Below are 16,343 nucleotides of genomic sequence, written 5' to 3' on the forward strand. Positions count from 1 at the left end.
GTATGATACCTTTGTTGAGCTGCTGTGTGCCCCAGGATCCTGAACATCCCCATGATACTCTCCAGAGCTGGAGGAGAGGGCCAAGCTCATCAGTCACCACATCCCTGTGTGTCATTGCGAGCCATGGTACCCTTGTGCCAGCCCTGGGTCCATCTCTGCCCTCTCTGGAAGCCTATTCTTGTGTGTGTGTGTGTGTGTGTGTGTGTGTGTGTGTGTGTGTGTATGTGTGTGTGTGCGTATGTGTGTGTGTGTGTGTGTGTGTATGTGTGTGTGTGTGCGTGTGTGTGTGTGTGTGTGTGTGTGTGTTTTCACAGGCATGCACGCGCGTGTGTTTGACAGTGTCTCATGTAGCCTCAAACTCACTACGTAGCAGAGGACGACTTCGAACTCCTGACCCTCCTTCCTCCGCCTCCCTAGAACTGGGTTGATCACACCTGGTTTATGCAGTGCTGGGATCAAACCCAGGGCTTCCTGCACACTAGGCAAGCGACTAACGGAGGGGCCCCAGCCCTCCAGCCAGCCTTGGGAATTCAGTCCTGCCCTGCCAATCACAAGGTCCAGATGTCTGAGCTCTACCATGACCTCTGGTGTGCTGGGACCCCTTCCCAGGACAAGGTGTTTCCAGCTTGTCCCTGATCCAGCAAGTCCCCAGGGCCATGGGATCATGTTTCTTCCTCTGGCCTCTGTGATACAACGGTTGGTATTCCCTCTCCTTTAGACTCTTTTCCTCTGAGGAGTATGGAAGCATCAGGCGGGGCAGCTTCTGGGATGTCTGCTCAGCAATCCCCACCGTGGCTCTTGGGACACCGCAGTGGTGGTTCTCATGAAGCCAGGGTTGGTCTGGCGGCCCCTGGCTACTCCTACCAGCAGCGCGGTGGCTAACACCGCCTGAGGGTCACTGTCCTGCAGGCTGTGCCAAACAGTGCAGGCCTCGCTCGCTCACACCACCTGTAGGCTTCTCTCATGCCCATCCAGCTGCACTTTGAGCTTGTGAAGCTCCTCGATCTCACGGTTGTGGCGCTCGGTCTTATGCCGCACCAGGGAACGGTAGAAGTGAATAGTGAAGACCACGAAGATGAGGCCCACAGGAACCATGATGATGGTGGACACCAGCGCGGCCTGCCAGCCCGTGTACCGACCGGAGCCCGGCTGGGCCCAGGCATCCACTGGGAGGAACTTGATCCAGCAGAGCAGAACTACCTCAGCCAAGAAGAGCAGGATGCCCAGGACGGTTGAGAAGCCCCAGGCCAGCTCAATGTAAGGGTGCATGCGCTCGTGGGGGGACTCGCTGATGGAGTTGAGGTTGTGGATGTTGCTCACGGCTTCCACGTTGGGCAGGATGCACGTGCTGATGAGCAGAGCGAAGAGGTGCACAGCCACCAGCACCGTGGTGCAGGCGCTGAAGGCGATGAGCAGGGGCTGTGGGTACTGGTACTGCGTCTCCAGCTGCACCTCCACCATGGCTACCTGTGGGCACAAGAGCGGCTGGGTCAGGTGGCCTGCCAGATGCACCCACCACGGCCATCAGTGGGGGCAGCAGCGTGGGCTGGGCACTCTAGGCAAGGGCTCTACCACTGAGCCACACCCCAGCCCCTCACTGGGGGATTCTAGGCAGGGGCTCTACCACTGAGCCACACCCCAGCCCCTCACTGGGGGATTCTAGGCAGGGGCTCTACCACTGAGCCACACCCCAGCCCCTCACTGGGGGATTCTATTATTCTATTTGTTTTGTTGGTTTTGTTTGTTTGTTTTTCTATACATGGTTTCTCTGTGTAGCCCTGGTTGTCCTGGAACTTGCTCTATAGACCAGGCTGGCCTCAAACTCCAAGATTTGCCTGCCTCTGCCTCCTAAGTGCTGGGACTAAAAGCATGTGCCACCATGCCTTTTTGTTGTTGTTGTTGTCCTAGCTATCCTGGAACTCACTCTGTAGACCAGGCTGGCCAGGTGCCAATCCCCCTGGTTCTACTTCCTTACTGCTGATATCACAGGCATGTGCCATCAGGCCTGGCTTTTTTTTTTTTTTTTTTTTGGTTTTTCGAAACAGGGTTTCTCTGTGTAGCTTTGCACCTTTCCTGGAGCTCACTTGGTAGCCCAGGCTGGCCTCGAACTCACAGAGATCCGCCTGGCTCTGCCTCCCGAGTGCTGGGATTAAAGGCGTGCGCCACCAATGCCCGGCCAGGCCTGGCTTTTTAAAAATGATTTCTACCAGCCTGGGCTACAGAGTGAGTTCCAGGACAGGCTCCAAAGCTACACAGAGAACCCCTGCCTCAAAAAAACAAACAAAACCAAACAAAAAGATCTCTAAATGAATCAGGCACACAGAACACAGAGGGGACCTGGAGCCTCAGCTCTTCGGGTGGCAGATATCTGCAGTCATCCGGGACACTCCTCCGTATATCTTAGGGGGATTTTGAAGTACATCCCTCTCACACATCCCCCACAGCCAGAACAGATCCAGTCAGCAGCACCATCCCTGGGCTGCTCTCGGGAGGGTGGAGTTCAGGCTGGCCAGGGGTCCAGGACTCAGAGGAGCCTGTCCCAGGGAGCAAAGGGTTAAAAGCAGACCTGTCAAAGAAGCAGCCTGGGAGGGAGGAATCGGGGAAGAAGCTCAAGGGGGGCCTCTGCCTGTGCCTCCTAGGTCTAAGCTATCCTCTGTGACGTGGACGATTGTGTGTGTGTGTGTGTGGTGTGTGTGTTGTGTGTGTGTGCTCACCTGCACACCCACAGGAGGTCAGGGGACGACTTTCAGGGTTGGCTCTCTCTTTCCACCTTGTCTGGAGGCAAGGCCTGTCTTATCTCTGCCATGTTGCGTACCCCAGGGTAGCCTGGGGGCTTCCAGTCAATTCACCCGTCTCCACCTCCCTCCACCTTGCTGTAGCAGAGCAGAGATTCCAGACACATGGCACCGCGTCTGGCTTTTTACATGGGATGGATCTCAGGTGACCAGCTTGTGTAGCTGTCTTCCAACTTTCTGCCATCCCCCTGCCTCGGCCTTCCAAGTGTCGGGTTATAGGCAAGTGCCACCACATCCATCTTTCTTATGAAAACAAGATGCACGGCACTTGGGAGGCAGAGACAGGTTGGATCTCTATGAGTTCAAGGCCAGCCTGGTCTACTTGGTGATTCCAAGGCAGCTGTGACTGTGTGGTGAGACCCTGTCTCAAAACAAACAAGCCAGGAAAGCGACTGCTTCTCATCCGTCTTCATCCTTGCCTGATTTGGCCTCAGCATTACTTATCAATTTCCCCCAGCTGCCCCAAAGTCTGAGTGACAGCCTGATTTAACCGTGGTAGACTAAGAGCATCCACTAGGCTCACAGCCCACCTTGGTGGTTTTCTTTCTTCTTTTAAAAAGTTTTCACTTAAGTGTGCGTGTGTCCATGCGTGCATGTACACATACACTGGCGCTTATGCATATGTGTGTGTGTGTGTGTGTGTGTGTGTGTGTGTGTGTGTGTGTGTGCCTGTGTGCATGAGGTCAGAGGAGAACTTGCACAGGTCGCTTCTCATCTTCTACAAGATGGGTTCCAGGGATCGAACTCAGGCCAATCGATCGGACTTGGCAGCACACGTCTCTGCCTGCTCTTGCAGCGTCTGAACATTCAAGTTGCTTTCCACCTCCCCCCAGGCATTTTGTGGTGAGCTGTAACAGCCCACTAGAGGAAACTTCCAGAAGAGAAGAGAAGAGAAGAAAGAGAAGAGAAGAGAAGAGAAGAGAAGAGAAGAGAAGAACACTGGGAAGCTTCTTAAATGTTATCTCCAAGTTGCTTCTAGAAGTATCTACCAGTCCCAGAGGGACCGCACCAACACAGTAGATGTGAGTTATTACTATGAAGCACAGCGGCCATAGCCATGCTGAGGCCACGAGGTAGCTGGGCCATCGGGATGCCCCAGGCTTCCCCTCCAGGCCCGTCAATGTACTCAAGACTGCCCCGAAGTCTAGACTGCCCTCCCCGTCTCCAGAATGCACACTCCCTGTCCGATCATTCTCGGAACCTGTCTGGAAATCTCTCAAGTGGCATAAGCTTTCGTTTGGGTGAGCGTTTTTTGTTGGGTGAGATGCTATAAATTCTTCCAAAGTTTGGGAAGCCAAATGGTCTCAAGGCCTGGATCCAAACACGACAGCTGCTGATGGGAGTGAGTGCCAAGCCTGTGCCACACAGAGAAAGGGAACCATCTGTCTGGGGGAGGCGTGGCTCAGGGGTACAGTGCTTGTCTGGCAGACAAGGCCCTGGGCTCCATCCTCAGCACCACACACACACACACACCCCCCACCCACCCCCGCACGCACAGCACACAGACACACACACACACACACACACACACACACACCCCGGGTGGGAGGAGAGAGAAGGAGCTGAGTGGTGTGTACCTTTAGTCCGAACACTAGGGAGGCAGAGGGAGGAGGATCTGAGCTGGAGGCCAGCTTGGTCTACATAGTGAGTTCAAGGACAGCCTGTCTGCACAGTGAGGCCCTGCCTGAAAATAAAAAATAAAAATAAAAATAAAGAAAAAAAATGCCCTAGACAATAAAAGGTCCAGAATCGGTTTCCAGTAACAAACAAACAACACAGAAAGAAAACAACAACAACAACAAAAACCACATTCCAAGTATTGCTCAGAGGTGGGCGGTCTCTGCCTCAGCCTGTGTGGTCTGGTGTCGGGCTAGCAGGGTTCTCGCTCTCCCAAATGTGGCCCACTCACAGCCAAGCAAGTTCTTCCCTGCAGGGGCTTCCCACGTGGGATGCTGTTTACTTTATGGTAACAGAGGCTGTGGAGACAATTATTATTTGACTTAAAGAAACAAATCACTTCCTACCCAGTGGGACCCCAGCACAGAGAGCGAGGGAGGGCTGAATCCTGACGGCGTGTCCTCCATGCTGATTCCACGCCCATTCCCGGCGGAACGTGGGGCAGGGACTTGTGAGTCTCTTGGGGCAGACTCAACTGACTTTTGTCCTGGGATGACTCAGAGATGGCGGCAGCCAGGAGCCAGGGCAGAAGCATGGCCGGCCACATTGTCACCAGGGGGAGGCCACATTTGGCCCGTGTCTACAACTCCAGCTGGGCTGGCTACCTGCCAGAGTTCCCTGAGTCCCCGCTCAAGTGCCTGGATTCCCAACCCCATGGGGGAGGCCTGAGACAGGCAAACAAAACACAAAATTTTCCAGTAAACCCTACTCAACGAAGCTATTCTGTTTGTTTGTTTGTTTATTCCAGACAGGGTTTCTCTGTATAACAGCCATGGCTGTCCTGGAACTCACTCTGTAGCCCAGGCTGGCCTTGAACTCACAGAGATCTGCCTGCCTCTGCCTCTTGAGTGCTGGGATTAAAGGTGTGCACCACTGCCGGGCTCTGTGTAGTTATTTTATTTATTTGTTTGGGTTTTCTTTTTTTGTTTTGTGTGTGTGTGTGTGTGTGTGTGTGTGTGTGTGTGAGTGCCCACAAGCATGCTCATATGTGTGTTCATGTGGAGGCCACAGAGGACCCTCAGGATTTGTTCCTCAATGACTATCCACCCTCTACCCATTTTTTTTTTGGTGTGGTATGTGTGAGTATATGCAAGTGTGTGTGTGTGTGTGTGTGTGTGTGTGTGTGTGTGTGTCCCCGATGTGTATGTCTGAGTGCAGGTCCACACGCGCCATGGAGGTCAGAGGACGACTTTCCGTACTCAGATCTCTCCTTCCACTGTGGGCCCATCCGCCCCCCACATCCTGTCCGTCCATCTGTCTCCCCACCACCTCCCTCGGCTCCCCGCACTCACCATGGCGAAGCCGGAGAGGAGGGCGGAGGTCCGGCTGGAGGCTTTCAGCTTGGCCCTGCTCAGGTACAGCTTTCTCCAGGACAGCGCCTGCACCGAGTGGTGGTTGGAAGTGACCAGTTCCAGGTAGCTGCGTCGGACCCAGTCTCGGTAATCCATGCCCTTGTGGCCGGGCTCGGGGCAGGCAGGGTTGGAGGGGTCCATGGGCACATTGAGCTCTGCACTCATGGTGGGAACCAGGCTGGGGGAGGGAGAGACAGGACAGGTTGGAGCTTCTTTGGTCGTTCTTGTGCCCAAACCGGAAGAGGGCATGGGGCGTCCTTCTCTGTCACTCTGTCTATTCCTTGCAGGGTCTCTTTTTGAATTAAGGGTTCGCCTTCTCTCTGCTAAGCTGGAATCCAGCTAGCCCCAGTGTTCCCTCTGGCTCTGCCTTTCACAAAGATTGCAGCTACAGACACAACTTGTTAGGTGGGAGCTGAGATCTGAACTCCATTCCTCATGATTGAACAGCAAGCATTTTATTTCCATTCAATAACTACATTTATGCACAGAGAAACCCTGTCTCAAAAAACAAAAACAATACACAAAACAAAACAAAAATAATAACATTAATTGTATTGATTTATTGCACTCATGATATTATGTCCTGATACTACTGTCCATTTGTGGGGCTTTTTCCATCACACAAAACAGAGACTCTGTACTTAGGAAATCATTGCTCTATATTCCTTTCTTCTCCATCTTGAGATAACGTCTAATCTTTCTGTCTCTGTGAAGTGAACTAAGCATTCTTGATGCTGGGACCACTTACCAGCCCCGTGTTCTGTTTTTAATTTTGTCTACCGTTTTAAGAAAAAAAAAAAAGATTTATTTGTTAGCTGGGCGGCAGTGGCGCACACCTTTAATCCTAGCACTTGGGAGGCAGAGGCAGGAGGATCTCCGAGTTCCAGGCTAGCCTGGTCTACAGAGTGAGTTCCAGGACAGCCAGTGCTGCACAGAGAAACCCTGTCTCAAAAAACCAAAACCAAAACCAAAACAAAACAAAATAAACAACAACAACAAAAAAAAAAAAAACCCCGCCCAACCTAAAGCGTGTGCATATGTGTCCCTGTGCATTTGTTAGTGTGTGCACAAGTGAATGAGTGTGGTACATGCATACAAAAGCCAGAGGTTGACACTGGGTGTCTTCAATCACTCTTCACCTTTTTTTTTTTTTTTTTTTTTTTGAGAAAGGGCCACTCATTGCATCTGGAGTTCACCAATTTGGCTAAACTGGCTGTCTGTCCCCAGGGATCCCCCTGCCTCCACCTCCCCAGCACAGGGATCACAGGCGCATGCTGTCTCGCATAGCTCTCCGTGGGTGCTGGGAACCGGACTTAGGCCTTCGCTCACATGGCGAGCACTTTGTGACTGAGCCTTTCCCCAGCCTGTGTTCTGTTTTCAGATAATGACTCGCTACGCAGGCTAGGCTGGCCCAGACTCATGAGCCTGTCTCGGCGTCTCGAGTGCTGGAATTCCAGGCCTACACCACTATGCATGTGTAGAGGCATGGGTTCTAAAGGCAGCTTGTGTGGGAGGCCCTGGTCTCTAAGGCGGTCTGCAAGAAAGAACACAGGGCCGTCTGCAGAAGAGGAGATCAGACATGCAGTGCCGGGCCCCACCATGGCCAAGCTGTTCTCTGAAAAGTTGGATCTCCTCCCTCCCGATACTCAGGACAGAGCCTATTGGTGTGACTAGAATGTAAAGGTTGACGGAACGTACCCATGACCCCTGTGACTGGCATTGTCTTCAGGGAACAGGGAACTGTCACATTCGGAAAGAGCTAGGGGTTGGCGGTGGGGAAGGGACTCTGCGGTAGAGCGCTGCCTAGAATCCACATCGATTACTGCCAGAGTCTAAACAAGTGCTCTACCCCTGAGTTATGCCTTAGCCCTCACTGGGGAACTCTAGGTATATGTATATGGCTGTCACACCCCAGCCCTCACTGGGGGAGTCTAAGCAAGCATGAGTTACACTTTCTGCTCAAACACTCCTCTCTCTCTCTCTCTCTCTCTCTCTCTCTCTCTCTCTCTCTCTCTCTCTCTCTCTCTTTCTCTCCCTTTCTCACGAGTGTTTGCTAGCACATGCATCTGTGCATCATGTGCATACATGGCACCCACGGAGGCCAGAAGAGGCCAGATGGCTGTGAGCTGCCATGTGGGTGCTGAAAATCAAACCAGACCCTCTGGAAGAGCAGCCAGGGTCTTCACTGAATGTCTCTCCAGCCCCTCTGCTCCCTTTTTTACTTTAAAAAAAAAAAAAAAAACCTTTTTATTTTGAGACAGTTTTGATAAGTTACTCAGGTTGATCCTCCTGCCTCAGCTTCTGGAGTACATGGGATTGCAGGCCTGCCCACCAGACCCAGCTACTTGCTGGACGCTTGAACACATTTCCCCTTAGACCTAAAACTCCTTGCACTGTGAGGGCGGGGCCCGGCACTACTAGCTTCTCAAATCTAATCTTAAACGTGGTAAACCACCTCCCAAACCCACAGTTACTTTCTAAGTTGAGCCACACCCAGGCTGCAATGGAAACCTTTAGCAAAAGGAAAAACAAGAGTGGGTTGAGGCAGGAGGATGTAAAGTTGACGGCCATGCTGTGCCATGAGGTATGGTTGTGTGTGTATGTGTGTGTGCACATGTGTGTATGTGCACATGTGCATGTTTGTGTGTGTGTGTATGCACGTGTGTTTGTGCATGCACGTGTGTGGGGGCAGGGAGACATCAGGTGACTTCCTCTATTGTTTTTCACCTTAATTTTTGAGACAGACTCTCAAGTTCCCAGGGCAGTCCCTCCCTCTGCCCCGCCATGCTGGGATTACAGGCAGGTGCTCATGACCAGCTTTTAGATAGGCCCTGGGGATTTGAACTGGGGTCCTCTTGCTTTCCTAGCAAGTGCTCTTCTTAACTGAGCCATCTCTTTAGCACCTGAACTGCACTGCGCGGGAGACCCCGTATCAGTGGCCGAGGGAGGGCCGGCCGGCCGGCTCTGCAGTCTTGACACTAAGCCTGATGCCCTGAGTTTGATTCCTGGAATCTACATTGTGGGAGGAGAGAACACATTCCCACCAGCTCCCTCTGACTCCGCACATGCCCTATGGGATGTGCATTTTTACATGTACACAAAACAAAGAAATGTACAAGAACTGTGTTTTAAGAGGAGCCCGGCCAGGGTTACATAGCGAGACCCTGTCTCAAAAATCCAAAGTGGGGTGGGGGGGAGGGTGGGAAGAAGGAGGGAGTGGGGAAAAGAGAGAGAATCCATCAACTGAGCTGAGCATGCCTGATTTTGACAGTGTCTCTATGTTCCCAGCTGTCCTGGAACTCACTCTGTAGACCATGCTGGCTTCAATCAAACTCAGAGATCCGCCTGCCTCTGTCTCCTGAGTGCTGGGATTAAAGGTGTGCGCCACCATACCCTGCATGCTTTAAAGAGACACACACTTCAAAGGTCTCTAGGCTCATTCCTAGCCGACTTTGGGGCCAGCAATAGCGTGGAATGAAGCTCGGGTGTGATCTGTTAAGATGTATGACATGGGCTGGAGAGATGATGCCATGGTTAAGAGCACACACTGCTCCTCCTGAGGACCCGGGTTCGACTCCTAGCACCCACAACAGGCGGCTTACAACTGCCTGTAACCCCGGGGGAGTCTGACCTCTGTGGGCACTTGCATTCATGTGCATACACCGTCCCCATACACATAATTAAAATAAAAATAAATCTTAAAAAAAAAAAAAAAGATGTATGACTCTAACCAAATCCCCGCTAATTCTGAGTGAGTCTTGGCAGTCCAGTCCCTTTCAGTCAGGGTAGCCTGTGGCAGCACTCCAGGGGGGATCCAGCTGGGTAATCTCCTGAGGACAAGCCTGAAGGGCAGAGGCACCATGGGGCTGGCTGGGCATCAGACAATAACTCTTGTGTTCAGAGCCAGAGGCCCACGGAAAGCCTAAGGGTGTCAGAGCGCAGCCGGGCGGGCTGTGGTACAGCCTTGTCATCCCAGCATGGAGGCTGAGTCGGGAAGAGCGAGAGCTTCAGGCCAGTGTGGGCTGCAGAGTGAGAGTGTGTGTGTGTGTGTGTGTGTGTGTGTGTGTGTCTGTGTGTGTCTGTGTGTGTGCTGTGTCTGTGTGTGTGTGTCTGTGTGTGTGTGTGTGTGTCTTGTGTTTGTTTTTTTTTTTTTTTTTTTTTTTTTTTTTTTTTTTTTTTTTTTTTTTTTTTTTTTTTTTTTTTTTTTTTTTTTTTTTTTTTTTTTTTTTTTTTTTTTTTTTTTTTTTTTGTGTTGTTGTTGTGTTGTGTCTGTGTGTGTGTGTGTGTGTCTGTGTGTGTGTGTGTCTGTGTGTGTGTGTCTGTGTGTGTGTGTGTCGTGTGTGTGTGTGTGTGTGTCTGTGTGTTGTGTGTGTGTCTGTGTGTGTGTGTTGTGTTTGTGTTGTGTGTGTCTGTGTGTGTGTGTGTGTGTGTGTGTGTGTGTCTGTGTGTGTGTGTCTGTGTGTGTTTGTGTGTGTGTGTGTGAAGACAGGGAGGGCGGGAAGGAGGGAGGGGGGAAGAACACGCACCAGTGAGATGGCTCTGTGGGGAAAGGTGCTTGCCACCAACCCAGGGACCAGAGTTCGATCCCCTGGGGCCCACACACTGACTCCTGCAAGTCGTCCTCTGAGCCTGACAGGAGCGCTGTGGCATAAACCAAAATAAATAAAATACAATTTAAAAGAGAGAAAACAGCGAAAGACAGACAGCGAGACAGACAGAGCGAGAATAAGCAAACCATTAGGACAGGAGTCCAGGGTCCCATGAGATGCTGGGGTGTCTGTGAGGGTCAGCAGTGATGGAAGTGTCCCCCGCCATGTCAATACCGAAAAGGACCGCAGAGGAAGAGAGGAGTTGGGAAGGGTCCCTCTGTCTTCCTCCTTGTTCTTAGGCAAGCCAAAGAGCCTCGGCTATTCCTGGCCAACCAAAAGGGGACAGTTCCGTGTTCTTGTCTCCCTAGGGAGCAGCAAGTGACTCCATTTACTTCTTGTTGTTTTGTACATGTATGGAAGAGACTGATTCTGGCTAGCCTCCCTTGTTATGTAGCCCACGAAGATCTGCCATCTCTGCCCCTGAGTGCTGGGATGACGGCCGGTGCCACCACACCTGCCTTCTGGGCCTGTTTACAGGAATGACAGCTTGAGGACTAGGGTCACATGTCACCCACACCTGCAGCTAGTGTGGGAGCCCATTTTCAGGTTTCTGTACCCAGCAGGTCTGCATAGAGAGGACGACTGGACCACGGGCCTGAGTGCGGGTGTTTTGTAACTAGCCAGGGGGAGGTCCTTTGCTCCACCCCTTGGCATTGTTATAAAGAGACCTTTGGGATAAAGTTCTGGGCCGGTGGGTAAGGATCCAGGTCCACCCGAGGCTATCCTGTGTTTTCTCTCTGTTTCTCTAACTGAGTCTCTTATCCCCATTCCTCAAGAGTCCTGGGGTAAATAAATAAATGTGGGGACTGGTACCCCACAAGCTGGCAGCACTGTGGCCAATTACCTCCTCAAGTATGTCTCCTCCCTTGGAGGAGATTCAGACAAACACTTCTCACCACTCCATGGGTTAGCTCCAAATGACTGAATATGTCACAATTTGTAAATGACTACCCCCAATACAGCACAGAACAAAGCCTGAAGTCTGAAAAGCAATCCTTGCTCCCCAGTACCCAAATGGATGCTCACACAACCGTTTTCACGCATCAAAGATGAAGGAGGGCTCAGTGGTAGAGCACCTGCCTAGAATCCCCCAGTGAGGGGCTGGGGTGTGGCTCAGTGGTAGAGCACCTGCCTAGAATCCCCCAGTGAGGGGCTGGGGTGTGGCTCAGTGGTAGAGCCCCTGCCTAGAATCCCCCAGTGAGGGGCTGGATCCCCAGCATGGCATAAAACTGGATAGAATGATGCACACTTAAAATCCCAGCACTGGGGAGATGCAGGCAGGGGGATTAGGAGTTCAAGGCCAACTTTTCAAGCTCAGCCTGGGCTGTGGGAGATCCTGTCTCAAAATAAAAACAAAACCGAAACAAAACTCAAACAAAAATTGTGGGGAGCCAAGGAAGCCTTGAGTGAGTGTGTAAGGAGTTGATGAAGTCCTGAGTGAACACACTTTATTGACAAGGGCCATGGCCTCCGACCCGTGGGAACTGGCCAAACCTCCCTCCAGGTGAAACTCAGAGGCTTGGCCATGCCTTTTCTGGACCAAGTAGAGTGTTTACAAATGACTAATTAGGGTGCAAAAACTGGCAACTGCAGCTTCCTCCTCCAGGATGACTGCGACCTGGGAGGTGCCAGGTGACCCCACCCTTGATACCCTGGGTAGGGGGCAGCGTCAGGTTGGGGCTGCCGGCCACTTCCCAGGTCCTGCAGCTTTAGGAACTTCCCTGAGGTAGGGGCAGAGATACATGCGGCTGCACCCCTACAGAGACATCGTACTGAGACAAAGCCCTCTCCTTGTGCTGTACATAATAAACTCACCGAGGGTCCCGGATGCTGCGCAGTTAGTACTGCTCTGTCAGAGTGAGCACGGCCTGTCTGACCCCAGCTTTCCTGAACCTGGATCTCTGTGTCTGTCCCTTCGTTCCCTTGTTTCTCCAGTCAGGTTTCCAGGACCAACCCATGCAGGATGAGGTGAAAAACCAAACCAAAGAACAACCCCACAAGAGAATGAATCTCTATCTTCAAAGAACCACTGCCCCAAAGGGGAGCCAGACAAGCAGGAAACACTCTTATCCAGTCAGCTAGCTACCTGCTTCAGCGGTCAGGGGGAAACTGAAGGGCTGCCTGTCACATACAGACCCATGTTAGGGCGGACACACATGGGTAGAAAGGACAATGTGGCACAGACAGACCCTTTGGGCACTAGGAGAGACGGGTCAGCGGGTAAAAGCATATACTACTGCAGGGAACCAGAGTTAGCTTTTCAGTATTCAAATCAGACTTACAACTACCTGTAAGTCCAGCGCTAGGAGATCTGATGCCCTCTAGTGGCCTCCAAAGGTACCTGCACTCATGTGCACATGTCCCCACACAGACACACACGTATAAGCAAAAATAAAAAGATAAGGGCTGAAGAGATGGCTCAGTGGTTAAGAGCACTGACTGCTCTTCCAGAGGTCCTGAGTTCAATTCCCAGCAACCACATGGTAGCTCACAACCATCTGTAATGAGATCTGGTGTCCTCTTTTAGCCTGCAGGCATACATGCTGTATACGTAATAAATAAATCAATCTTAAAAAAAAAAAAAAAAAAAAAAAAGCTGAGGTTGGAAATTAAAAAAAAATAAATAAAAAATAAAATCTCAAGCAAACAAACAAAACCAAAACCAGGTCTTCCATCCAAGACAAAATGCCGCCCACATGGAGGGTTCTGAGAGGCAGGAAGATGAAGCCATGTTTAGGAAGGCTAGCATCCTCCAGAGGGTGAGGCAGGCAGGAAGGTTGGTTGCTTGAAGGACAAGGAGATGGAAGACTCTTGGGGCCTGGGGCAGCAGTTCAGGGCTAGTTGTGGATAGACCGTAGGGCCATAGTGGGCTTTCTCCAGCAATGCTAGGGCATGGGGACATGGTGGGAGACGGGGATGGGAACAGTCACTGTCCATAGTTACTCTTTGGGAAAGACTACCTTTCACCCAGTGAAATGGCTTGTGGAGGGGCTGGATGGGTGACTCAGCCATGAAGAGCACTGGCTGCTCTTCCAGAGGACCTAGGTCCTGTTCCCAGCACCCACATGGTGGCTCACAACCATCTATGACTCCAGTCCTAGGGGATCCAAGGATGGGAAGGATCCATGAGGCAGAGAAGACGGTTACCCAGGGGACCACAACTGAGGAAGTCCCAGTCTGAGAGTGTGACTGAGCTAGGTAGCCCCAGGGTGATGAGGGGTGGGCATGAAGAGCTGCCTGCCTCCAGCTGAGTCTCCAGACAGACCTACAGGTCCTGTGTTGAGTCACCCTCCACTGTGATTAGCCCAGGAGTTTAAATCCATTTTTCCCCTTCCTTCTTACCGTGGTATTTTTTTTTTTTTTAAATAGGGTCTCATATAGCCCAAGCTGGCTTCCAACCCAAAATGTAACCAAGGATAGCCCTGAACTCTGGGTGCTCCTGTCTCCGCCTCCAAGTGCCACAATTACTTGCTTGGTTTACATGGCGCTGGGGACTGAACTCAGGGCTTCCTGCATGCTAGGCAAATAGCCTCTAATTGAGTTATGTCTACAGCTCCCACCTGACCCCCTTTCTGCTGTTGGCTTTGTTTTGAGGTTTGCTGTGTAGCCCAGGCTGACTTGGAACTTGGGACTGTCCTGCCTCATCTCCTGAGTACCGGGATCACAGGCACAGTACCCTCGGCCCCACCTCAAATCCATTCCTTATACTCCTGGGGCCTATCTTGGTCCAACCCTTGCCCTGTGGGGAGGGGCAGAGTCTGGCCTGCACACTGCGAGCTCAGGCTGGAGGGGGAGTGCGGAGTGAGACAAGATGGAGCCCACATTTCTGTGACAGCACCAGCTCGAAGAATTGCTAGGCAGTCTGAAGCTTTTTTTTTTTTTTTTTTTTTTTTCTTCCCCTTAAATAAAGAGCAGGAGAAAGATGAGGTCTTGCAGGGAAACACCGTGAGACTGCTAGACAAGCATTCTCTCGTCAGGTGTGTTTGAAGCGGTCCAGGCAGCAGGCTATGGAGTCGGCCTGTTTTAACTTCCTCTAAACATCTGGGGCACGGGAAATGTCTGCTGTCACCCGCGCGCCTGAGAGGTGCAGCGGCCTGCCAGAATCAGCCACCTGCATCCCTGCCCCTTACTTTAGGGAAGTCCCTGCGAGTGCAGGACCTGAGAATCAGCGGGCAGCCCCAGCTCCCAGCCCCCTGACACTGCACCCTACTAAGGGTATCGGGATTAGGGTCACGAGGCCACCCCGTCTGCCCCTCGGTCCTCCTGTCCCTTCCTCTCCATCCTATGCCTGCCCACGAAGAAGCTCCGTCTCCTCCCGGTTCAGTGTCCCTGATCCAATTCCTCTGCGCGCCCTAGCTGGGACCCTCTCGTGTCCCCTTCAGACTCTCCCGAGACAAAAGAAGGATGAACGTCCCCTCCACCGCCCCGGCACTCACCCTGGCTCCCAAGCCCTCCGTGCTTGGCTCCAGCTCCCAGCTCCTGGCCCGTGGCTGGCGTCTGTGTTGCGGCCGGGTGGCCCTGCGGCCGGGCCAGGGCGGAGGACCGGCCCCCTCCCTCTTTCCGCCCGCAGCCGCTGCCTAGGCAACCGTGCGCCGCCGTCACGTGACCCACCCGTGGGTCCCGCCGCGGACCATGTGACCTGGAGAGCTGGGTGGCGACATACCTCTCCTCCAAGATCTAGGGGGTCTTCGCCCCAGCAAAGTGCTGTCATCCCCGTGGGGCCCAGGTGGGTGGGTCAGAGCGTGGGAGAGCGCCACTCCTTAGCAGAGTGACACCAGGGGATGCCCAACATCTGTCGCTGGCAGCATGGCGAGGTGGGGACAGGGCGAGAACACTGCAGAGCGGGAAGAGGGGTGCAACATGGCTCAGCTTGGCTACGTCCTGGTTTACCCAGGTTGTGCTGTGACACCATGCACAGAGCTACTGTGGTCACCCGGGTGGCTCCTGATTCCAGCAGGAAGCGTGAGGACCAGACAGTGCCCGTGTAAGGGACATGCACTAACTGCTGAGCTCTGGGCACTTCATGGATGGCAGAGAAGGGTCGTTTGGACGCCGCGGTGGGGCACGCCCTTCCACTCCCTGCTGTCGTCACCCCCATCCTGTCCTTGCTGGTTCGGAAGTCTGGGGTTTTACAACCGAGAAACGCAAACAGGAACGGTCTCAGCAGGAAGTGCACACTAGGTAACTGAGAAACAAGAAGGGTGCGCACCAGCACCCAGGTGGGTGCCTCGTGGGCCCTCAGAGTGCTTCCTATTTGCTTGGTAGGCTGCTGCTGCGCGCTCTCTCTAGGATTTTTCCATCTGCCGCAACAGCACTGGACTGTGACACCTTTACCCAAAGGAAGGAAAAATTCCACTCGTGTCCAGGTTTCCTGACAGCTGGGAGAGTAAGGATGTTGTTGATATCAGTTTCGACTTGAGTCGCGGAGCCCATTCACTTAGGGCAGGGAAGAAGCCCTGCCTCCTTCCTGGGGCTGACCCACCAGCTGCTCCTGCCCCAGCTCCACTTCATCTCTCAAGGCAACTATCAGGCGACTGGCAGACCTCAAGTTTGAGCAAATGAAAACAGGAAGGAGACATCTGGTAAACTCCAGCCGTTGCATCATGGATGACATTCTTTTGACACCGGGCTTTTTGCTGATTGCGGTTATTAGGAGGCCTGACTTTGGAGGAGGACTTTCCAGGGTCAGGCTGTAAGGCTCCTCCACCGCCAGCACAATTATCTGGCATGCCTGGGCAAAAATGAAATATGCCAGCTGTAATTACCAGCCCTCTTAGGAGCCATTTTCTAACCAAACTTAGGCAATAGCACTTAATGTTGTTTGGTTTACTTTGTCCCTAGAATGAAGGGCGCCATGATGTCATGGTGAA

The 16,343-nt window shown here is 52.6% G+C and overlaps 1 protein-coding gene across 2 annotated transcripts; it reads right to left on the reverse strand.

The window, feature by feature from the left end:
• Window positions 1–247: 247 nt before the first annotated feature.
• Orai2 (ORAI calcium release-activated calcium modulator 2) lies at window positions 248–15,650 on the reverse strand. Of its 2 annotated transcripts, none has more exons than XM_037198310.1 (3): window positions 15,137–15,650; window positions 5,765–6,002; window positions 248–1,467 (listed from the first exon to the last, which is right to left on the reverse strand). In XM_037198310.1, exons 2-3 carry the CDS (start codon window positions 5,987–5,989, stop codon window positions 940–942), a joined length of 753 nt encoding a protein of 250 aa, XP_037054205.1. In that variant the 5' UTR covers window positions 5,990–6,002; window positions 15,137–15,650; the 3' UTR covers window positions 248–939. The 2 variants fall into 2 exon arrangements, with proteins under 2 accessions (XP_037054205.1, XP_028750265.1); XM_028894432.2 differs by lacking the exon at window positions 15,137–15,650 and adding an exon at window positions 14,910–15,048.
• Between the last annotated feature and the right edge of the window lie 693 nt (window positions 15,651–16,343).

The sequence above is a fragment of the Peromyscus leucopus genome, chromosome 23, assembly GCF_004664715.2.
Source record: "Peromyscus leucopus breed LL Stock chromosome 23, UCI_PerLeu_2.1, whole genome shotgun sequence".
Taxonomy (NCBI): Eukaryota; Metazoa; Chordata; class Mammalia; order Rodentia; family Cricetidae; genus Peromyscus; species Peromyscus leucopus.